Source organism: Rhineura floridana, chromosome 11 (assembly GCF_030035675.1).
Source record: "Rhineura floridana isolate rRhiFlo1 chromosome 11, rRhiFlo1.hap2, whole genome shotgun sequence".
NCBI classification, from domain to species: domain Eukaryota; kingdom Metazoa; phylum Chordata; class Lepidosauria; order Squamata; family Rhineuridae; genus Rhineura; species Rhineura floridana.
Genome location: NC_084490.1, coordinates 10,312,698 through 10,337,907, shown reverse-complemented (window position 1 = coordinate 10,337,907; position 25,210 = coordinate 10,312,698). Strand labels below are relative to the sequence as shown.

At 40.1% G+C, this 25,210-nt stretch overlaps 1 protein-coding gene across 1 annotated transcript; it reads left to right on the top strand.

Annotated features, from left to right (window-relative positions):
- The first annotated feature begins 606 nt into the window (after nt 1-606).
- Nucleotides 607-22,763, top strand: LOC133366312 (vomeronasal type-2 receptor 26-like). Its single transcript, XM_061589275.1, has 6 exons — nt 607-737; nt 2,209-2,500; nt 3,666-4,526; nt 6,613-6,840; nt 7,742-7,868; nt 21,862-22,763. The coding sequence occupies exons 1-6, from the start codon at nt 661-663 to the stop codon at nt 22,761-22,763; spliced, it is 2,487 nt and encodes an 828-aa protein (XP_061445259.1). The 5' UTR covers nt 607-660.
- The last annotated feature ends 2,447 nt before the right edge of the window (nt 22,764-25,210 follow it).

Here is a 25,210-nt window from a genome sequence, read left to right as displayed (position 1 = left end):
TAATGTGCTATTCAGAGTTTGGCATATAGATAAATAGGACTCTGCCAGTCTAAAGGTAAAGGTAAAGGTGTCCCTGCACTTATAGTGCAAGTCGTTTCCGACTCTTAGGGTGACGTCTTGCGACGTTTACTAGGCAGACCGTATATATGGGGTGGGATTGCCAGTTCCTTCCCCAGCCTTTCTTTACCCCCCAGCATATGCCTGGTACACATTTTTCTGACCACGGATGGATGGAAGGCTGAGTGGACCTCGACCCCTTTTACCGGAGATTCGACTTCCTCCTTCTGTTGGAATCGAACTCCAGCAGTGAGCAGAGCTTCGGCTGTGTTACCGCTGCTTACCACTCTGCACCATGGAGGATCTATTCTGCCAGTCTAAACAGTGGTTATTTGCACATTTCTGGCTTTAAGTCTGCTGAATAAGTGGTCACTCCAGTGAAGCTTTGCTAATCAAGGACACTCTAATTATTGTGTAGGAAGAGATAAATACTTTTCAAAGATGAAGATTTTTTCCTGAAAGATGGTATTATTTGTTATCTTAGTATTAATGCTGCTTCCTCAGGCTATGTGCAAGGCTTCTATTGCTGCATGTTCCACCTTAGACCCTCTTCCTATTCTTCACCAATATTATCAGTCAGGGGACCACATCATTGCTGGCATTATGTCTCAGGTCTACATATTTTCAAATACCATCACCTTCGAAAAGCATCCATCTCAGGAACGTTCTGATGACCAAATGTATGTAATTGAGATTTAAAACAATAGCATCCCTCTGTAATGAATATATTTCTACTTTTGCATCATACATTTCATTGCTCATTACGACTATCAATTTTCTCGTTCTGGAGTTTTTTGTTTATTTGTTTTGTTTAGGTTAGTGGGAGAAACTGAGGTTCCAGGTTCCTTCCTGTGAGGAATTCCATCAATCCATAAGGAATTCCCTGGCTCTATGGCAAATCTAACACATCACAGCTCTTCCCATTTAACAGGAACAAATGCATGATATGCCCTGTCTCCATTTTCCTTCAGGTTATTTGCAATATATTTTTGTAGCTGTTTTGAGAAGTACTTTATGAAGTGAAATTTTAAACCCATAGTTAGATTATATCTATTAGCTATTCATTCTGATTGTTTCCCCACCCCAAGACCATACAGTTCAGGATGATATTTGTGACCATTGTGCAGGAATGCATGCTCAATTGCCAGTTGCTCCTACAACCTGATTGTGGTCTTGTTGGCACCTCACTTTAAACCATAGGTAAACTAAACTATGGTTTAAATGTGAACACACAGTATACTGTTGTATGATGCTGAAATGGTGGGTTTTACATTCACTATCAGAGAGATTATGCCTCTGAATATCAGGTGCTGGGCACTGGAAGTGGTGAGAATGCCCAGCAACTCATGCACTCATGTTGCACTCATGTCTTGGTTAGAAATGGCATGCAAACAAGACCTGTATCTCTCAAGATACGAGAGGACAGGATAGTCAATATTTGCATGTTACTTTTATTTTTATTTTTACATTTTCAGTGGGGGTCTGAATATAATGACATTGTTATGTGGCAATTAGGGGTGTGGGTTGGATTTTGAGAAATCCTGAAATAAAGCTGTGGACATTGCTAAGTAAATTTAAACCTGAACAGGCACAGGGAATCTATTGACTGAATAGGTTTTCCTTTCTCCAATAGGTGTTAACACAATAATCTACTCCAGCCTTTCCTGACTTTTGCGTTCCCAGATGTAGCTGGACTACAGTTCCCATAATTCCTGACCTTTGTCGGTGCTGGATGGGGCTGATGGGAGTTGTAGTACAGCAAAAACCTGAGGATCCAAAGTTTGGGAAAGGCTGATCTGCTTCTTAAACTAACCATAAACCTCAACATTCCTCTTAAAGAGGGGAAGGAATTATTGAATATGATTAATAAACAATATCTACGGTATATAATTTGTACAATGTATGGATAACTTTTTTCTTCAGTAAATTTCTTTTTGCCAAAAAAAACCCCCTTAGCTTTGCTAAGTAAATTGTTATTTTTTTCTGCTTGAGGATAAACTTTCTTCACACTTACATACAGAACATCTTGGTGTAATATATATCTGCATGCCTATCTACCAATCAATCAATCGATAAATGCTGGGGGACAGGGAGATAATATTCTAATCTGAAGATGATGATATATTTTGCACTATGTAACCCATGTTGCAGGATGATGACTCAGACCTACCAGCACATCCTGGCCTTGGCATTTGCTGTAAAGGAGATCAACAAAAAAACCCAAATCTTACCCAATGTCACCTTGGGATTCCATATATATAATAGCCAGTTTGGTGAAATCTGGACCTATCTTGCCTCAATGGAACTCCTCTCCAGGCAAGGCAGATTCATCCCTAACTACAGTTGTGACACAGAGAACACTCTGGTAGCTGTTATTGGGGGACCCAACTCAAATGTGTGCCTCCACATGGCAACCATCCTCTGTATGTACAAGATGCCACAAGTAAGATCAAGCTCTAGGAAAGGAATCCTTATGATTCATGTGGGATTTTGAAGGGACATTGCTGTGTACATATTGTAGTATATAGTACAACACATTTACAGACAAAATGACAGGTACATTGGTCCTGGCAAGAAATGACATTGCAGAGGATGCCTACCTGCCTGGTGGCGCCCTGCTACATTTCTGTTCCCAAACATTAAGTATTTTCCCCTTGTGATGCTGGGAAGGATTGTGCAGGAGAGGGGAAAAATTGAAGTGCCCATTTTCCATCCATTTCTCCCAGTACATGCTAATGTTTTTTAGCTTCACCATTACTGTGAACTAGAACTGTGCACAAAAGCGTAAGACTATGCATTTATTTTGCTTTTGCTCTGGGCAAAGAGCACATTACTAGCACAAGTCATCACAGGGTGCTCAAGCTAAGCCCTGCAACATTTATGCAGGAACAATCTGTGTATAAACCAATTGGTAGGTTGTGTGAAGGGGAAAATATATAGATCCAGTTCTATGTCATAGCAAGGCTGTCCTTCCAGCTCCTATCTAGGTGTGCCACATGTGTCACCCCTGCTGAACATTGGCAACCCATGGTGTAAAGCCTGTATCAGTAAATTTCTGAGATTTCCAAGATTTCTGAGCCATCACATTCACAGAAATAAAAAAAACTGAAAGGAAATTCTCCTAGTTTACACATAACCATTGGACATTGAAGTCAACACACTGAATCTCAGCTCAAGGCCAAATTCAGCTCAGTTTGCCAAATTTATCAATAAAAATACACGTACACATTCAGGATTATATTCAAGTATGTTCTGCTGAGAGAAGGCACATTGAAATTGATGAATGCAAGTTAGCCATGTCGATTAACTTCAACAGGTCTACTTTGAGTAGGATTAGCATTGAATAGCACCTGCAGATACAACATTTTCCCTCTCCACTTCTGGAAGAAGTATGACTTTAAATTGTTTGGCATCATGAGTTGTGGAGAATGTTCTTGCTTTCATGTCCTGCTTTCAGGCTGCTGGTTGGACAGTGAAAACAGGATGCTGGAAAAGATGAGCTTTTGGACTGATCCACAAGAACTCTTTATATTCTTTTGACCTTTAGTATGAAGCATTTATTTTAGTAATATCACTTCCCTCTTACTACTTTCTCCCCCTTTTATTAGCTCATATATGGCTCTGCTCCACAAATGAACGACAAAACACAAGCTGTTTTCTTCCACCAGATGTTCCCAAATGGGACCCATCATTTCATGGGGATTCTTCAGTTACTGCTCCATTTCAAGTGGACATGGATTGGAGTGCTTTCTCAGAATGAGAAAAATACAGAGAAATTTATTGAAAAAATCCTCCCTGTGTTTTCTGAGAGAGGCATATGCTTTGAGTTCATACAAAGATTCCCAAAACTAACATTTATTGGTGACATTGAACGCACAGTGAAGGAGGGCTTTGAAACATTCAGCATTATTATGGAAAGCACTACGAATATTGTGGTTGTTCATGGAGAAATTCAGGACATACATTTCTTAAGAATGATACCCGTGGCTGCAGAATTTGAAGATATACCAATGCAAACTAAAGCAAAAGTTTGGGTGATGACAGCCCAGATGGAGTTCACATCATTTCACTTTCAAAGAAGTTGGAGCATGGAGATCCTCCATGGTGCTCTATCCTTTACAATTCACTCAAAGGAGGTGTTGGGATTCCAAAGGTTTCTTCAGATGAGGAGCCCTAATTCAGAAAAAGATGATGGCTTCATTGAGGACTTCTGGAAAGAGGCATTTAACTGTTCATTTCGGAAGAGTGGGATAGAAGAGAGGGACGGAAAAATCTGCACAGGAGAAGAGAAGCTGGAGACTCTTCTTGCATCTGTTTTTGAAATGAGCATGACTGGCCACAGCTACAGCATCTACAATGCAGTCCATGCTGTAGCTCATGCTTTGCACAATATGCAGTCATTCCAGTTCAAACAGCGAACATTGGCAGATAGAGAGATACAGACATTTCTTAATCCACAGCCACAACAGGTAATATAAGACTCTGGCAAGCTATTAGGCATGGTTCTGAAGGGGAAGAGAGGAAGAGAGTAATCCAACCTTTCTTGCATTTCCTGTATCCACTACTGCTGCTCCTGTGCTGCAACCTTTGAAGGAAGTGAAGAGAGACACATATTTGGAGGGGCTGAGGGAGTGAAGAAGATGGGTTGGCAGACACAGATCTGGACCAGCGGGTGGATTGGTGGAGGGGCTCAGCTGCTACTACTACAATCACTGCAGGCATACCTAGATGACACTGATTAGATAGATCCACTACAATCTGGGTTCAGACCCGTTTTGGAGCTTAATCAGTCTTGGTCACTCTGATGGATGACCTTTATCATGAGAGAGACAGGGGAATGCAATCCTGTTACTTCTTTTCAGTCTCTGTGGTTTTTTTATACCATTGACCTTGGTATTCTCCTGGACCAATTCAATAGGGTGGGTATTGGGGGCACCATATCATAGTGCTGCCATTCTTACCAACAAGGCCATGTTCAGAGAATAGCACTGGGTGAATACTCTTCACCCCCTTGGTACTTGTGCTATGAGGTTCCGTGGGGTGCTATCCTTTCCCCAGTGCTTTTTTATAACTGTATGAAGCCATTGGTTGTGTTCATTAGGAGTTTGAGAGTAAGGTGTCATCACTATGCTGATGAAACACAGCTCTTCTTTCCCATAACATCTGAATCCTCAGTAGAGGCTGCAAAAGCTCTGGATCAATGTCTGAATGCAGGGGTGAACTAGATGAGGTCAAATAACTGTGCTTGAATCCCATGAAGACAGAGGCTCTTTGGATTGGTGATCTCTGTGCCCAGGAGTTACCTATTCTGGATCAGGTCTCATTCCCACAGAAGAAGCTTGTCCTGGATACATCTCTGTCATTAGAGGCTCAAGTGCCCTCTGTGACTGGAGTGCCTTTTACCAGCTTTGTCTGGTTTTCCAGCTACAGCTGTTCTTGGACAGGGATAGCCTGATCACTGTAGTTCATGCGTTGGTAACCCTGTGGCTGGATAACTACAATGTACATTAAATGGAGCTGCCCTTGGGACTGGTTTGGAAGCTCCCACTGATGCAGAATGTGACAACCAGATTGCTAATGGGGGCACATGGCTGACATCATGTGACACCATTGTTTAAAAGCTGCACTTGCTGCTCAATTACTACCAAGCCAATTAATACAAATCCTTGTAGTAATTTACAAAGCCCTGAACAACGTGGGTCCAGGGTACCTTAGGGACCACCTGAACCCTTATATCCCAGCCTGACATAAGAACATAAGAAGGGCCTGCTGGATCAGGCCAGTGGCCCATCTAGTCCAGCATCCTGTTCTCACAGTGGCCAACCAGGTGCCTGGGGGAAGCCCGCAAGCAGGACCCGAGGGCAAGAACACTCTCCCCTCCTGAGGCTTCCGGCAACTGGTTTTCAGAAGCATGCTGCCTCTGACTAGGGTGGCACAGCACAGCCATCACGGCTAGTAGCCATTGATAGCCCTGTCCTCCATGAATTTGTCTAATCTTCTTTTAAAGCCATCCAAGCTGGTGGCCATTACTGCATCTTGTGGGAGCAAATTCCACAGTTTAACTATGCGCTGAGTAAAGAAGTACTTCCTTTTGTCTGTCCTGAATCTTCCTATCTTCCTCCTCATTGGTGGTCCCCTGAGTTGGCCAGTCTCATTTGACAACAAAAAGAAATCAAGCCTTCAGTGCCATCGGCCCAGTGCCGTGGAATGCTCTGACAAAAGAGATTCAGCAGGCACCTTCTGTTCTGTCTTTTAAATGCCTCCTGAAAACTTCTATGTCATCAAGCTTATGCAAGCATTTGAGAAGTTATGCTTCTGTAATAGTTACTGATTTCTGATTTTAAATTTTTATGTGGTTTTATTGTGTATTTATGTATGCTGTAAACCGCTTTGTTTTTTATTAATAGAGGTATATAAATATTTTTATAAATGAATAAATCTGCTTACTGCTTTTAAATGGAACCACATCTGTCAGGACTGAAATATTATCATGCATGCCATGTTAAGTCCTTTCATGTATCTTTGTGACTTGCTTTTTTCCTCCTCTCAACCTAGTTACACCACTTTCTGAGAAGTGTCTCATTTAACAACAGTGCTGGTGAAAAGGTTTCCTTTAATCAAAATGGTGAAATCATTGCCGGTTTTGATATAATCAACTGGATCGTATTCCCAAACCAGTCATTTCAAAGAGTCAAAGTTGGGAAGATGGATGTTGTAGGTCTTCCAGAAAATGTGTTCACTATTCAAGAGGATGCCATAATCTGGCCCAGGAGGTTTAACCAGGTAGAATCCAAGACTATTTCGCATGTAACATGAAATAATTTCCAAAGGGTTCAAAAACTGGTACAGTGTTTTGATCCTTTAAATGGCTGTGTCTGAAGGCCCTTCTAGATAGGAGGAATATACTAGATATAATATAGTAAATCTGTGATCAGTACAGCCCATTATTGTTGTTCTTGTTGTTGTTGTTGTTGTCATCGTCATCGTCATCATTATCATTGTTGTCATCGTTGTCATTATATGATTTATATCCCACCCTTCCTCTCAGCAGGAGCCCACAGGTTGTGTAAAAAAATGCTCCTTGAAAATGAAGTCATCAACCAATTTCTTAACTGTATATTCCTTAACTGTAACATGACCTGTGAGCTACCAATTCATAAAAAGTATTTTTCTGAATTCTAGCATGCTTGTTATGAAGCTTTCACCTGTAGCCTCCATTTTGAGTTCAGAAGTGAACGAAAAGATGCCCTAGACAGTGAAAGACCCTGGGTAAGACTCCACCCATATTTCCTGTCTCATTTACTTGATTGATCCCAGCAAAGTCTTGAACTCTATTGCTTAAACCACCAGGAATGCTGGATCACAAGAATGATAATGAGGCAAAAAATAGGCAAACAAATGGTCATCAGATGCAGCTTTTGAACCTAAAAGCCTGTCCATCAGACTCTTCCACCAACTAGAAAGCCCATAGGAATGCCAATGGAAACCAGACAAAACAATATCAGCTCAATACAGATGCTAAACTTGGGAGGATTCAGGGAGGGGGGGATAATGCATGGTTTGACCCCAGAAAAAGGTCCTGTCCTTTTGTAAGTGTGTTTTAGGGATCAAGTGGGTGGTGGACACACACAAGGGAATCCCAAGAATACGTGTTGACAGACTCTCTCCTCTCATTTCTGGACAGATACTGCCCCATTCACTGTGCAATGATAATTGCCAACCTGGTTATAGGAGAGTTAAGAAGGAAGGGGAACCATTTTGCTGCTTTGATTGCCGTCCATGTCCAGAAGGGACAATCTCAAACCAGAAGAGTAAGAAAAGTTGTGTGTAGTGTTTGATAACATCCCATATCCCAAAATAAAGACGTAAGACACTTATTTATATTGAAACTGGCATTAGCAAATACAGTGGCTCTTCTGCAACTTAACTACTGTAGGGGGATTTCGTGACACTAGCAGGTACTCCAGAGAGGGACTGGTTTGTTGCAGTCATCTATGCACTGTTTTTATTGTTGGGTGAGGGGGAGGGCATTGCCACTCTCTTTATTGCAAAATAGGAAATACGTCTATCTTGAAGGCAGTCCATTTCCATTCCATGTCAGTATATAATGTTTTGATACAACAGCAAACTGTTTATGTAGTGACAAAATTGAACCACACATCTATATTGACCACTAAAGAAGACCTGCTAGGGTAGAAACATGTTTGGTCTATAACAAAAAAAAATGTTATGTACTATTTGGCTTGTCACAACATCAGTTGATATTTGTATATATTCTACATATATGTCAATACTACAGAGTTTTTAGACATTTTGTTATATACATATTAATATTTGAGAAGATTAAAGTTGGATTTTTTTCTATTTTATTAACTTTGGCACTATACTTTTCAGACTTAGATATACAAACCCAGTTCTGTATTGCTGTCCTTAATTTTTGCGAAACCACTAAAGCTAATTGTCTACCAGCCTTCCTACCCCTTCCCAGAAAATGTGCACCCAAGATGATGTGGGTCTGTTTACTCCAAAGTGTGCACTTGTTCCTCTTAAATCTTGTGGTTTCTGTCCCCTTTAGGTTCCCCTCTTCATGAGCCTCAGGCCATCCCAGACAAAAAAAATGTCAATCATTGATGACCCAAGATGGCCTGTTCAACTGAAGCTTTCTCTTTTTTTTTTTTAATAATTTTTATTCAAATTTTTCCAAAAACAAACAAAACAAAGTCAAAAAAACATAACAATACATCAACAAATAATGAAAATAAAATAGTTGACTTCCGATTTGTCGCAGATCAGCTATAAGTATATAATATACATCAAACCTGTCCCTTAATGTATACATACAGAATCCCTTTTCTCCATAGGCTGTCTTAATTAATCGTCAAATCCCAGTATCATCATTTTATTTTGATCTTTCAACAAAAAGTCTAAGAGAGGCTTCCATTCCTTAAGAAATGTATCTGTCGATTTTTCTCTAAGTAAACATGTCAATTTATCCATTTCTACTAAGTCCATTAATTTCAATAGCCATTCTTCCATTGTTGGTGTTGATTCCATTTTCCACTTTTGTGCATATAATAATCTTGCTGCCGTAATCATATATAATATTATTCTTCCATATTTCTTTTCTATTTGTTTATCCATAAAACCCAATAAAAAAAATTCTGGTTTTGACTGAATATTTATCTTTAGAATTTTTTGCATCTTCCTACCTATCTGTGCCCAAAATGATTTTGCCTTTTTACATAACCACCACATATGATAAAATGATCCTTCTTGTTGTTTACATTTCCAACAAACATTAGAAACATTACTATACATTTTTGACAACTTTTCTGGAGTCATGTACCAACGGTACATCATTTTATAAAAATTTTCTTTAAGATTATAGCATAGTGTAAATTTCAAACCTTTTTTCCACATATTTTCCCATTGATCCATTTGTATGTTATAACCAAAATTTTTTGCCCACTTTACCATACACTCTTTTACTTGTTCTTCCTCCATATCCATTTTCAATAAGAGTTTATACATTTTCGCAATTATATTTTCATCATTTGTACACAATCCTATTTCAAAATCAGATTTACTTATTTCAAACCCATACATTTTCTTGTCCATTTTATATCTTTCTAACAATTGTAAATAGGCAAACCATTGAAAACTATATCCTTCCTTTGTCAGTTGTTCTCTCTCTTTCATTGTATATTCTCCATGTACATTTTCTAATAGTTCTTGATAAGTTAACCATTTCTCTTTTCCAGCCATTTCTCTTCTATAAAACGCTTCTTGACTTGAGACACATAATGGTATTTTCGAATAAAACCTTGGTTTATATCTATTCCATATTTTCAACAGAGGATGTCTTATAAAATGATTGTTAAAGTCTACATTTACTTTTACTTTGTCATACCATAGATATCCATGCCATCCCCACTTCAAATTATGGCCCTCCAAATCCAATAGTCTTTTATTCCTCAATAAGATCCATTCCTTTATCCAGACTAGACAGCAGGCAGCAAAATAAAGCCTCAGATTTGGTAATCCCAGTCCTCCTCTTTCTTTGGCATCTTGTAGTAGTTTAAATTTAACTCTTGGTTTTTTTCCTTGCCATACAAATTTAGAGATATCTTTTTGCCATTGTTTAAAAGGTAAATCAGAAGATATTACAGGTATTGTTTCAAACAAAAACATCATTCTCGGTAATATATTCATTTTTATCACAGATATTCTACCCATTAATGACAGTTGTAGTTTATCCCATTTTAGCAAGTCTTTCTTAATCTCTGTCCATAATTTTTCATAATTATTATGAAACAACTTTGAATTTTTATTTGTCATAATGATACCTAAATATTTCAACTTTTTCTCTATTGTAAAATCTGTCTTGTCCATTAACTCTTTCTGTTCCCTTAAAGTTAAATTTTTCACCAACATCTTTGTTTTTTGATTGTTGATCTTAAATCCTGCTAACGGTCCAAATTCTTTTAATTTGTCCATCAATACATTAATTCCTTCCAAAGGGTTTTCTAGTACAATTATCAAATCATCAGCAAATGCTCTCAATTTATATTCTTCTTTTTTTATCTTTAATCCCGAAATTCTTTTATCTTGCCTTATATCTCTAAGCAGCACTTCTAAGACCAGAATAAAAAAAAGGGGAGATAAAGGACATCCCTGTCTTGTACCCTTTTGTATTTCACATGAATCCGTTAAATCTCCGTTTACAATTATCTGAACCTTCTGAGATGTATAAATCGATCTAATCCATTTTATAAAATTGTCTCCAAAATCCATTTGCTCCAAAACCTGGAACATAAATTTCCAATTCAAATTATCAAATGCTTTTTCAGCATCTAAAAAAATCAAAGCTGCTTGTTTATCATTTCGTTGTTCTAAATATTCCAAGACATTCAAGACATTCCTAACGTTGTCACGTAATTGTCTTTTAGGTAAAAACCCTGATTGATCTTCCTGAATAAATTGTTGCAATATTATTTTCAATCTTTCTGCCAAGATCATTGTAAAAATTTTATAGTCATTATTCAATAGAGATATTGGTCGATAATTTTTTGTTTTAGTTAAATCTTGCTCCTCTTTAGGTATTAATGTTATATTAGCATTTTTCCAACTATCCGGTATCTTTCCCTCTTGCAGAATAAGATTCATTGTAGACTGTAAAGGTAGTAAGAGTTCTTCCTCCAAACATTTATAATACATTGCAGATAACCCATCTGGTCCTGGTGCCTTTCCTAATTTAATTTTGTTTATAGCTTCAGATATCTCTCTTGACGTAATAGGACCATTAATAGCTTGTCTCTGAAAGTCTGTAATTTTAGGCAAATTCTGTTTAGATATATACTCTTCTATTTTTTCAGATGAAATTTCCTGACATTTGTACAATGTTGAATAATATTGATGAAAAATCTTTTTAATTTTTACATTATCTGTCAACGTCTCATCTCCTTCTTGTATCTTTAAAATGATATTTTTTTTGACGTTCTTTTCTTAATTTATATGCTAACCATTTCCCAGGTTTATTTGCAAATTCAAAAGTCCTTTGTTTAGCAAAATTTAGTTTTCTTTCAATTTCTCTAACTGTCAGCATTGATACTTGCTTCTGTAACATTTTGATTTGATTTACAATAGAAACTTTAGTTGGATTCTTTTTCAATTCTTCCTCTTTTTGTTTTATTTCTTCCAAAATTAATTGCATTTTTTGTTGTTTCTTTTTTTTTAATTCAGAGTTACATTTAATAAGATATCCCCTCATAAATGCCTTACTTGTATCCCAAACGATATTTTCACTTGTTCCTTTATGTAAATTATGTTCAAAAAACTCTTTTAATTTCTTCTTACATTCTTGTACTACTTTGTCATTCTGTAATAAAGATTCATTTAGTCTCCATCTAAATCCAAGATTTTTCTTTTTTAAAGTTAATATCACAGGGTTATGATCCGAAAAAGTTTTTGGTAGTATATCCATTTTAAAAGTGTCCTTCGCTAAAATTTTAGACATCCAAATCATATCAATCCTCGAGAATGTTTTGTGTCTTTCTGAAAAATAAGTAAATTCCTTTGCATTATCATTTATATATCTCCAGGTATCCACCAATTCTAAATGTTCCATCAGTTCAAAGCAAATCTTCGGTAATTTACCCTGTGTCTCTTTGATATTTTTTTCAGAAAGCCTATCAATTTTTGGTGAGATTACCCCATTCCAATCACCCATAACGCACCAATGGTCATATGAAAACTCTGACAATTTTTCCATAAGTCCTGTGTAAAACCTTGTTTTATCTTCATTGGGGGCATAGATACCCACTATCAAAATGTTTGTACCCTGTAGAGTAATTTCGACCCCCACAAATCTACCACTATCATCCAGTAATACCAATTTAGGAAGCAATTGTGGGTTAATGTAGAGAACAACTCCATTTTTTTTTTTTTGGTCCAGCCGAAATAAATTCTTCACCCAAATTTTTACAAATCAAATATTTGGAATCTTTCTTCTTAATATGAGTTTCTTGTAAACAAATTATATCCAATTTTAATTTTTTCAATTAATGAAACACTTTCTTTCTCTTCTGCGCCGTATTGGCTCCATTTATATTCCAAGTTAGATATTTGTAATCCATCTTTAAGCGTGTATTTTAAAATGTGCCTGATGCTCCTCTTAATCCATCATCTTCCTTCCCTTCCTCTGCATTTGTTGACTTTGTTCCCCAGGAATTATATCCATATCTTTGAGTTTATCTTCATCCATATCTTTTGAAGCTTTTCTCAAGAAGTCCCTTGCTTTTTGAACAGTATTCAATCTATATTTCTGTTGTCTGAATGTAAAGATCACTCCTTCTGGAACATCCCATCTAAATTGAATTTTGCGTTGCTTAAGTTTCTCTGTAAGGAAAGCATATTCTTTTCTCTTACGTAAAAGTCTAATAGGAATTTCTTTCATCACCAGTATTTCCTTACCATCAATTTTAAAGGTATTTTTAAAGTGTTGCTGTAATACCATATCTCTGGTCGTCTTCTTTATAAAATGAACAAGCACATCTCTTGGAATCAACTGAAGCTTTCTCTTAATATATACTTATGCCATTTTATCATTAATTAAAACCCGCACCTATACAAAACCTAAAGCTATAGTTTCTATCTAAGTAGCATCCTTATACTGGCATTATTTTAGCATTTTAAAGCATCTCCCCTCCTCACACAAGTGTGATCCAGTTTCAGGCTAGATTCCTCATTTCATTTGCTTCCTGCCAGGAGCAAAACAGGATGCAGCTGTTTCCCTTTTGCAACCTGCAGCTTGCTACTGTACTATGCACATATAGGGTTGCCAGGTTCATGGCCTGAGACCGATCCTGTATCTTTAGGAGAAGACAAAGTCAGCCAAGTGCAGGTGTTCTTGCAACATTGTAATGGGAAAAACCACAAGGTGGAATTCTCCTTTTCCCCTGCACAACTTTTAAAGATACAGAAGACCTCTTGGAAGCTGGGGCTGGCAACCAAGAGGTCTTCTGTATCTTTAAAAGTTGTGGAGGGGGGGGAGGGAAAATTCCACCTTGTGGTTTTTCCCATTACAGAGTTGCAAGAACACCTGCACTTGGCTGTCATTCTCTTCTCCTAAAGATACAGGATCAGTCTCAGGCCATGAACCTGGCAACCCTAATGCACAGAGACATTTCCTCTAATTCAGTTTTATTTAACAATCATTTTAAAAATACCACCTGTATGTTCTATGAGGCTTCATCTCTTTTGGATTTAACCAAGATCCTTTCAATTGTCACAAACTTCAACTATAAACTGTTATAGATTTCAAACATGATCTCTAAGATACTTTGATCCCTTGTTGCCATCTAAAAATGACTTGGGTGCTCATGTCTACCCTTGTTATTACCTTCTTTGAATTTCTGATAGACTGTATGGCTTCAGAAATCCTTCTGGGTCTTTAAAATTAGACTCCCTCAAACTGCATTTAAAAGTGACAAACTCAGTTAATACATGTGTAACATACTGGTGCCAGTAGGTGGGAGTAAAACCAAACATTGCTTTTGATCTTGAAATAACCTGTTGTACTCACTTGCCATTGGGTCTCATAGCAAGAGGTCAGTTCCCCCTTCCTGTGGTTAGATGTTCCCATAGTGTAAGCATAACAGAATGCCATGTGATGTTGTAAGCTTAACAATACTTTCCAAACATAATGCAACAGTAATTCTTCACTCAAATGTTCAAATTTCTCTATGAGAGTGATATTTTCTGTTCATATCAAACTCATGTCAAACCAAGGTCTCTCAAAATTCCTTGTTATAGACTCCCTTTATACTTGCCTAATTGGGACCCTATTTTTTTTAAAAAAAATCCAATTTTTCAAACTCCTACACTATTCAGCTGCCAATACCCTTTTAGCCATCATTGAAATTTCCATGTCTGTCAAGGTGGGAACTGGGAGAGAGTGTTCCCTGCTGATGGAGATGTTCAGGGGACACCCTACTTACTATAAGCTTTATATCATCCTCTTCCTTGCTCAACTTCCTTAACAAGTTAAAAATAGGCAGATAAAGTTCTGCCAATATTATCTATCGGACTTCCAGTTGGATGTTTAATGGCGCTGGGTGAGTTTTTCAATCTATCCCAGACCCCGGCCAACTTTGTTTAAGTTTTCAGTAAGAGATCAGAGGGCCGAATCTATTGCATACTGTCTGGCAAAAGTTCCGTTTGCTTCCAGCTTCAATCACTCTCCCCTGATGAAAAGGGAGGCAGCGTGTAGGTTAATCTTGCAAATAGAAGATTTATAGTGACTATGGCCTTGAAGATCTGCCCAGCGTTTGTTTAACAGAACAGCTTGTATTTGAAATCTCAGACTCACTCGCTGCCCTGTTGGATGCTAAATACAGTAAAAGAGGCTTATAACAATCCATTCAAACATAACCAAGCCGCTTCTTGGTAATTTTTGCCGATGAAGTACAGCCACTCATGGAAAGCCCCCCATAAGCTGATATTTCCGGAGGAACGGCTCAGGGTGGTGGGGCGGGGCTGAGTCAAACTACAACACCTTAATGCCTCTGACAAGATAAGCCAGGAAAGCCCTGGGAGCTTTATCCACATTTGAATGCTTGCCTCCGCGGAAAGTTACGAGGAGGAGGAAGATGCAGGCTGCAAGTTCCCCCTCCCATCAGGCAACAGACATGGCCTTCAGGGCCTGTGGAGGCCAATCAAAAATCACTCACTTTTTTACTACTCTCCCACATAAGCGGCCAGATGTGGACATTAATCAAGCACCTACTTCCCCTCTAGACTGGTCTTTCTCCCTTAAGGGCATTACTCAGGGGAATTCGGGGGAATCTTCAGCCTTAAGTTTGGCTGCTGAAATTGCTTTGGTTGAGAATCATTGTGCAAAAAGCACAACACAACCATTAGGAAGATGCCTAGAGATGTCACTGCCCACTAAGCACAAGGAACCCCCTGATGTCCTGGCAGAGCAGGTTACCCCTGATGTTCCATCACAGTCATGTGCCTTAGAGCCAGAGGCCACCCCAATGGAGCCTACATCAATAAGTCCCCTACCTGAAAAGGCCCCTGAAATGAAGGAAAATTTTAGTGTACAGTCGGAGTTACAGCAGCAAGACAACCTACCAGATTCTTCTGGGTCGGGCCTTCCACTAGCAGGATGGCTATTCATGTTGGCAACAGAGTTGGAGCATGTGAAAACCTTTTTGAGTGAATGCCATCAGCTCCTAACAACTTTAGTTGAGCTGCACCAAAAATCCACCGCTCCTCTCCCGATTGCCGAACCGCTTTCTACTCAAAATCACACGCAGCTAGCTCCTTCCCTTGTGATCAAGACCTGCCCTTCAAATGGCAAGACCTCCCGAAAGTGCAGGCGGCCACCAATCAACGTGAAAAAGAGTAAAAATTTGAAAACTCAAAAATTGGCGCAAGGTAACAAAATGAATTTTAAGAAATTGTTCGATTTGATGGACCAATTATCAACAGCGAGGGCAAAAAAAAAAAAAGAAGTGGAGCCTCCATCTCCAAAGAAGTCTACTAAGACAATTCTCCCAATTCAACAAGAGGATTATAATAAGCACTGGTCCCCTACTACTTCTCCGGCCTCTCATAGAACTGCCCCTGCCAGCATGACAGGTCTTTATATTCCTTATCAAGATCCATGGCATGATGCTCTCCTCAGGGAACATGCAAGCCAGACACAGACGACAAAACCCAAGACCTCGAAATGGGACCTAGTATTGAACCAACGTAAGCTGGTCTTTGTAAACTACCCCAAACCCAGGGGTTTCATAGCTCAAGACGCACGCAAATTTCATCTCGTGGAAACTTTAAAGGGTTTCTCTACAATACCCCTTGATATAAATGATATTGAGCAGGTCAAAAACCTGTACTACAACGGCAGCAGTGCCCGCGCTGTGGCCACTTTTTCATCTCAGACAATGACTAGTTCCATTCTGCATAAGAAGGAGGACCTGGCCAATCAAGGTATAGTTCCAACAAGATACTTTGAAAACAGGGCCCCACCGGTGGACCTTATGCCCTGCTCTTGCTCTCATAATAAGTATTCCCAGGATGAGGTCCAGCTAAGACAAGGATTGTTAATCGATCTGGATGCATCGGAGCTGTGCAACAGGAGGGGAGTTACCGAGACAGTTACCCACACAGGGAAATTGGAAGTACAGACACGAGAGGGGAGCCAACCTGCTGGGTGGTGTAACGACCCCTTTGACAAAGAGGAAAAAATGCTGTCACATTCCTTTGGTTCTCTTTCATCCAGAGGTCGGAATGAAATTTTAAGTAGACTTGAACAGTTAAAGCTGCAGCTTGTCAGTATCCATGCGCAGGCCCCCTTGATTCCATCTTTAGCTCCGCTTAGAAGCCCTAGAGAAACAGAGGAGGTGGAAGTGATAACACACAAGGGGGAAACTCCAATTGCAACCCAAGGGCATATAGCGGATCAGGTCAAGCCATTGGGCCCAAGCGTGGTAATGCCCCACATGATACGGATACCTGATACAGTAAATGTTATTAGGGTTAATAGTATCTCTCCCAATTCTTGGCTTAAAATGAAGTTTCTGGAAGAGTTTGAAATGGGCACCCTAGAACGCCCTGATGGTACTATCAGACCCCCTCACCTTTCCCATCCGGCCCCCGTAGAGGTAAAGGCACTCAGCTCCCAGATCCTGCCAGCCATTGATGGCAAGAATGTCAGCGTCCCTAGGACCCATGGCGGCCAAGTTACGGTCGCAGTGGGGAAAGGATTGTCTGCCCTTGCCATTGACTCTTTACACCCTGCAGCGAATGGCTGTGTCTGTGTCTGTGGGGACGCCGACACAATCTGTCCAGACTGACAACTATTGATCCTATCATGGAACATCATGGGCTGGGCCAATAAACTCCGGGAGGCGGACCTGAGCCCATTTCTTAAAGAGTTTAAGATACTTTGCCTCCAGGAAATGTGGATATCCCAAGAAAACCCACTGCTCCTCAGTGGTTTTCGTGCTTTCTCCACCCCTGCGGTCAAGCATAAAGCTAAAGGCCGGGGTAGTGGCGGCCTTAGTATTCTTCTCTCTGTAGATCTACCGGTAGAGATCCAATCTTTAAACATGAATTGTGTTCAGTATGTCCAGTGTCTGAGGCTAACCGGAAACTTTACAGATCCTCTTATTATCATAAACGTGTATTTCCCCCCTGCCATAGCTAGGATGGTAGGCCCGGGCTGTATTTGGGACCAATTATCAGAATATTTGGCACAACTGGAGTGTCAGTTTCCCTTTTCCAGAATGATTGTGTGTGGTGATTTTAATGCAAGGGTGGGGGGCATTGGGTTGGAGATGGGGGGCACCTCAAACCAGGACCCCTGTACTTATGCTCCCCTGAGTGACAGGGTGTCTGAAGACCAAGTGTCTAACAAATAGGGCCGAAGGTTAGTGAATCTCTTGCAGTTGCACCACCTGGAATGTTTGCATGGCTCTTCTGTGGACGTGACCAGAAGAGCTTTCACCTACCTAACCAGCAGGGGTGCCAGTGTAATAGATTTTGTCTTTGTATCTAGTGCTCTGCTTCCGGACGTGTGTAGGTTTGATGTTGTGAATAGGACCGAAAGTGACCATTTCCCCCTCTTGACATTGTTAAGGCTCTTGCAACCTATCTCCCAGCCTCCTCCACTAAATCTTGAGGGCATTCAAGTTGCAGAACGGAGAGTATGCTGGTCCATTGCTTTACACTCGTCCGTTACACATCTCTTGGCCAGCAGTGCTCTCCACTCCCTTAGAGAAAAAATATTAGACCTGGAGATAGACGCCTTGAAGCCATACTAACTTATTCTGTCCCTCCTTAGACCCATGCTGACCCAGAAAAAACAATTTATGACCTCTTGGCTCTCGGGTAACAGATGGTTCGATTATGAATGTAAATGTGCTAAGAGACGGTTGGCGAACTATGCCCGGAGGGCAATAAGAAATCCGGAAAAATTTATACATGCCCACCTTGTGCTTCTGCGATCTGCATACAAGCTACTGTTAAAACAGAAAAAGGACTTGTATGTGAAATCGCAATGGCAACAATTAGGCCAAGCGGTAGCGGATAGAAACGAACGTCAGTTCTGGGACTTGGTGGTGAAAGGGATGCAAACTCTCAGACATCTAATCACTGGCCAAATACCTGCCACTGTCTGGCACGAACATTACAGCAAACTTTATGTGTCCCCGGTTACAAATATCGAAACCAGCCTCCCACTAGAGGAGTCTAACCTGCCACAATGGCCCCCGGTTACTGTGAATCAAGTAAAATCGCTTATAACTGCCCTGAGTCCAGGCAAAGCGCCAGGGGAGGACATGTTGCCACCAGAAATTTTCAAAAACTTTCCTGAGTGGTGGGCTCCTATTCTGGCCAAACTGTTTACCCAACTTAACACCACCAGTATTTTTCCGGAGGGATGGAAACAAAGTATTGTCATACCCATTTACAAAAAGGGGGAGAGGTTTGATCCTAATAATTACCGGCCAATCAGCCTCCTGGATATCGGCGCTAAGCTCTACAGCAAATATTTATTACTTAAAATAGAAGAGTGGGAAGCAGCCAACCAAGTCATCTGCCCTGAACAAGCTGGTTTTCGAAAAGGGCAAAGTACCACCCATCACTGCCTCACACTCTATTTCGTAGCTAGACAGAGTGTGCTTGGTCCCATGAAACACCTTTATGTTGCTTTTGTGGACCTCTCAGCCGCCTTCGATTCCATAGACAGACCAGCGATGTAGGCTAAACGTGCCAAAACTAATATCGATAGGCGGCTTCTGTTTCTTATAAAGGAACTATATTCCAACACCAACGCAAGAATAAGAGTAGGAAATTCCGGCTCCCTAACCGATCCCATCCCTGTTAATAAGGGGGTAAAACAGGGTTGCCTGTTAGCCCCAATTCTTTTTAATCTCTATCTTAATAATATAGCTACAGAATTAGCGGGCCCAGACTTTTCCCCCCCTTCACTGGGGAATAGGAAAGTATCGATGCTCCTCTATGCGGATGATATGGTCCTATTATCCATCACCCGCAAAGGTTTAAGGCGTTTACTGGCGAGCCTAAATGTCTATTGTACAAAAGAAAAACTTCAGATTAATTACTCTAAAACCAAGGTAATGGTTTTTGGGAAAAGGCACTGCAATCTTAAGTGGTCAATTGGAGGGCACCCAATTGATCAATGTCGGGTATTTAAATATTTGGGTATCCATTTCCAGGATACCCTCTCCTGGAAAAAGCATATTGAACTTACCAAAGCCACCACATTAAGATCATGCGGAGCCATTCTCAATTTTTACAGGACAGCAGGTGGCAATCTTATTGCCCGAGGACTAAAAGATTTTCAGAGTAAGGTTCTCGCACAGATCTTGTATGGGGCAGCAGTCTGGGGCTGGGAGGATTCTTATCTCTCCAATCTCGAGGCTATCCAAAATAACTTTCTAAAAAAACTCTTGCGTTTACCTATTGGTACTCCAGCAACGCTACTTCGAGCAGAGACCAGATTACCTCCAGTCAGAGCTCGTGTCCACTGTGCCCTTCTTACTTTCTGGGGATCTATAAAAAAGGCACCAGCGAAGCTAATATTGAAATCCTGCTATGAACTGGCCTCAAAGGATAAGTTCTGGCTATCCAGACTTTCTAGTTTTTATCAATTGTATCATATGCCAGCCCAGGCTTCAAATCTTCCCAATAAAGCGAGGTTGCGGGAGACAATTTTCCTGCATTGTTTCTGGATAGATAGATTGGTGATTATTAATGCTAAATTCTCCAAGTGGTACAGAGAAATTAAACAGGATCATCTGCAAGCAAGATACCTGACCTACCCCATATCAATAAATTTAAGACAAGCTTTCACAGCGCTCAGGTTTCAGACAATGCCGACCGCAGTCCTGTCAGGCCGTTACCTCCAGCTCCCATGGGACCAGCGGTTGTGTATTTGCGGAACAGCAATGGTCGAGGATCTGCCCCATTATTTGCTGGAGTGCCCTTTGTACTCTCACCCTCGGATTAAATTCCTGAGTGGTTTGCTGTCTCAGCAGGGAGTTTACCAGATTCCTCATATCATTTCCTTCCTTCTATCTGACAAAGATTATATGGTCACATATAGGGTTGCCCACTTCGCCCTGGCGGCACAACAGCTCCGAGCTAAGCGTGTTGCAGAGTTGGCATGTAATTGATCGACAGAGTGGGTGAATAATTGCCCGGTGATTGTTTAATGGTAAACAATATGTATATAGCTTCCTGTCTGGCCATCCATGGGCCCTGATGAACCATTTTATGCATTTTATGGATCTTATGTATATTATGTATTAGGTATTTTATCTTGGGATTTTAATATGTGTGTTGGTGTTGTAATTGTGATACGACAGCCTATGGCCATGCAATAAAGATTTATACTTGTATATTATCTATCCTTCCAATAATTGGTAAGAAGAGTCTTGATGGATCAGACTGAAAGCCTTATAAGCAGAAAGCAAAGCAAAGCAAAAAAAAAAAAAGGGGGGGGGTCAATTTCCTTTCCTATTGTTGCTCCCCAGAGAGCAGTTTTTAGAAGTGTAATAGGTGTCACTGATACCCTTGCACTCCATGGATTTACCTAATCACTCTTTTAAAGCTGGCTAAATTGAAGGCCATCACTACATCTTGTGGTAGTTTCCAATGGTCTAAGGATGAGCTGTGTAATATGCTTTATTTTGTCTTCCTTTAATCTCCTAACATTCACTTTTACTGATCTGGAGTTCTATTACAGAAGGAAAAACACCTCTCTCTATCACCTTTCTCACAAAATTCATAATTTTTACATTCTTAATTCAGTGATAGCTTCTAATAAAAGGTTGTATTATTTGTTTGTTTATTACATTTATATCCCACCCTTTCTCCCAGAAGGAGCCCAGGTTGTGTTTTGATGTTAGATATTATCACTGAATGCTCTTGTATATATATATCACTCAACACTGCAGAAGTAAAAAGAACAGGTTTTCATCATATCGAATTAACATGGAATTATGAATGATGCTTAGTTTGTGGTATCCCAGCTGAGAAGAAACCTTCAGTTTTCAGGAATGAGCTTTGCTTGTTTATATTAAGACAAAGAACCATGTTATTACAAGATCATCCCTGAGTACATCTTGCAAATAGAATGACTTAAGAAAGGTCAAACTGTCTCTTTTAGAGAGTGATCTTGGAGCTCTGATTTAGGACATTTTCAGACTTCTTTATAGTAAACCAATGTATCTATATTTATGTACAGAAAACCATGTTCTACTTTTTCAGATGTGGGTGACTGCTTTCAATGCCCTGAAGATCAGTATCCAAAGCACACCAAGGATGTATGTGTTCCAAAAAAAATAAGTTTCCTGTCTTATGAAGAACCTTTGGGGATCAGCTTGGCTGTATTTGCACTGTTCTTTTCTTTCATCACAACTTTAGTTTTTGGGATCTTCATTAAGCACCAGGACACTCCCATTGTCAAAGCCAACAACCAGAACCTCACTTATACTCTCCTTGTTTCCCTCCTGCTCTCATTCCTTTGCACTTTGCTATTCATTGGTCGACCCGAGAAAGTGACATGTCAACTTCAACAACCTGCTTTTGGCATCATCTTCTCAATGGCAGTTTCTTGTGTGTTGGCCAAAACCACCATTGTGGTTCTTGCTTTTATGGCCACAAAGCCAGGATCCAGCATGAGGAAATGGGTGGGGAAAAGACTGGCACTCGTCATTGTTATTTCCTGCTCCTTTATTCAAGTCACCATTTGTATTGTGTGGCTAGCAATTGCTCCACCATTCCCAGATTTTGACATGCAATCAGTGACTGAAGAACTTGTGCTAGAATGTAATGAAGGGTCCACTATCATGTTCTACTGTGTCTTGGGCTACATGGGCTTCCTGGCTACTGTCAGCTTCACTGTGGCTTTCCTAGCTAGGAAGTTACCAGACTCTTTTAATGAAGCCAAATTCATCACCTTCAGCATGTTGGTCTTCTGCAGTGTGTGGCTTTCCTTTGTTCCAACCTACCTGAGCACTAAAGGAAAATACATGGTGGCTGTGGAGATCTTCTCCATTTTATCTTCCAGTGCTGGTTTACTCGGCTGCATCTTTTCTCCCAAATGCTTTATCATTTTGTTGAGGCCTGACTTAAACAAAAGAGGGCAGCTTATAAGAAATATTAAATAATAAATGCAGTAATCATCAAGTCAGTATCTCTGACCCAGCTTAAATTAGCAACAAGCTTCATTGTTTGCAATTATGCAAACCTAATTATGCCCACAATTAGCTTGGTCTGTTTCTGCATTTTTGACTGGTTTTGACCTATAAAGCTCTATACGGCCTAGGTTCAGGCTATTTGTCAGACCGTATCTTCCCATATGAGCCTGCCTGGGCATTGAGATCCTCAGGAGAGGCCCTTCTCTCAGTCCCAACACCTTAGCAAGCGTGATTGGTGGGGACGCGAGTTAGGGCCTTCTCGGTGGCTGCCCCCAGGTTCTGGAACTCTCTTCCTAAGGAAGCACAAATGGCCCCTTCCTTGCTATCCTCCCATCAGCAGGCAAAGACTTTTTTATTCCGACAGGCTTTTGGACTAGAAGATGTTTAAGATAGGGCCTCATAAGGTCTGTTGTATTGTTCTATGGTCCTATTCTTAATGTTTTAAATTGTCTTAGTATCTTAAGTGTATGTTTCATGGTTTTAATGTCACGAATAGTTTAATTCTATTTTAATTGTATATTTTTGTATGTTTTTTACCTATGTGTAGTTTTTATTTGTAAGCCGCCCTGAGTTCCAGTTTTGGAAAAAGGGTGGGGTAAAAATAAAGATTCATTCATTCATCATTCATTTTCTGCTGTCATTCATCTATTCAGGGTGCCATAAAACTGTCTGGGCTAATAGGCAAATATGGAACATTAGGGTGTTGTCACAAAATGACTACTATGGGAATGGTATGGTAATCAGAAAATGGTTCCTGTTGAGCATCATAGAACAACCCATTTCATAGAAGGGAAAATGGTGAAACAAAAAGAGCTATTGTCGCAGTCCCATAACACAAAACTGACCATTTTCAGACAGATTGCTCATTTCACAGAAGGCAAACTGGTGAGTCTAAGAGACAAATAAACTGAACAGAGACACACAAATTGCACATATCGATTCAATTAAAGAAAACACATCCTCCCACAAAACACAGCCACCACATAGACACACCTAGTCAAGGGCAATCTGAGATTTTCTCAACAATGGGATATTTCCTTCCTGTACTTCCCCTTACCACTCACCCAATGCTAATAGTCTGTTCAGACATGGGGGGGCTCACTGGAGGAAGATTGATTGGGGCATGGAGAGATAGAAGAAGGGGAATCCCTGTTGCATAGGTGAAACTTCTTTGTGCATCGTTGGATGAAATGTGGAGGTACACACAAAGCCCAACTACATCAGTCATTTGCACTGTAGGTCTGGACATCCATGTGTGGAGATATTTGGGGATGTCCTGCTCCAATGTTCCTCACAATGGAGGCTATAATCCCTGAACAGGGCTTGCATATTCTCAAAATGTATTGCAGATTAAATGGTTGCATTAAATCTGCACTGTGCAGGAGAAAGTGGAGAATATTGCTAGAGCTGGTTGAAATTATCATACATAGCTACAGCTAGAGCATCTACAATGGAGACTTTTAGGGACTATTAGGGATGGGAGGGGTGGAATCTGGTTCTTTGCACATTAATGCAGGCCAACCAGTTTGCACTTCCTTAAACAATGCATAAATTGAAGCACAGCTATCCTTCAAAATTAGCTCTTCTCCAACTTTTGTGATTGCAGGTCATAACATTTTGTGACTGCAGGTCACAAATTGCATAACATGAATTCATCCAAATTCAAACACAGCTGAAATTAGCATATGGCAAACTGTGAAGCAATAACCATGGAGCATAACGTCTGGAGAATGATAATTATTTATTTATTGTTTATTTAATTTGTATCCCGCCCTTCCTCCCAGCAGGAGCCCAGGGCGGCAAACAAGGCACTAAAAACACTTTAAAACATCATAAAAACAAATCTTAAAATACATTAAGACAAAGCAGTGTTAAAAACATTTTAAATTTTTTTAAAAAAGGTTAAAAACATTATTAAAAACATATTAAGCAAATCTGACACAGAGGCAGACTGGGATAGCTCTCAACTTAAAAGGCTTGTTGAAAAAGAAACATCTTCAAAAGGTGCCAGTGCAGGAGAACTTGTAATATCTGTGAATTCACGAACAAACCATCAACTGTCAAAAGCAGTCTGTCTACCAGGGCTGTAGTCCATGAGTGAGGAACCTTTTATTCAGCCCAAGGGCCATATTCCCGTATGGGTAACCTTCCAGGTGCAATGGTGGATGGGACCAGAGACAAAAGTGGGTGCAGCAATGCATATACACTTTCCATAGTACAGTACAAATTTCACACACACTCACATTCTTCTCTCCCTCCTTCATCCAAGCAAGCAAAAGGCATTAACAGAGTTCGAGGACACATTCCAGCCAGAAGGGGGAAATAACACTCCGGGAAGGTGTAAAGCAGGGCCAGTAGGGTTTTGTCTGGGGAGAGAGTTTGGCCTGGGGAAATTCTGAAGGACCTAATAGAGAGGC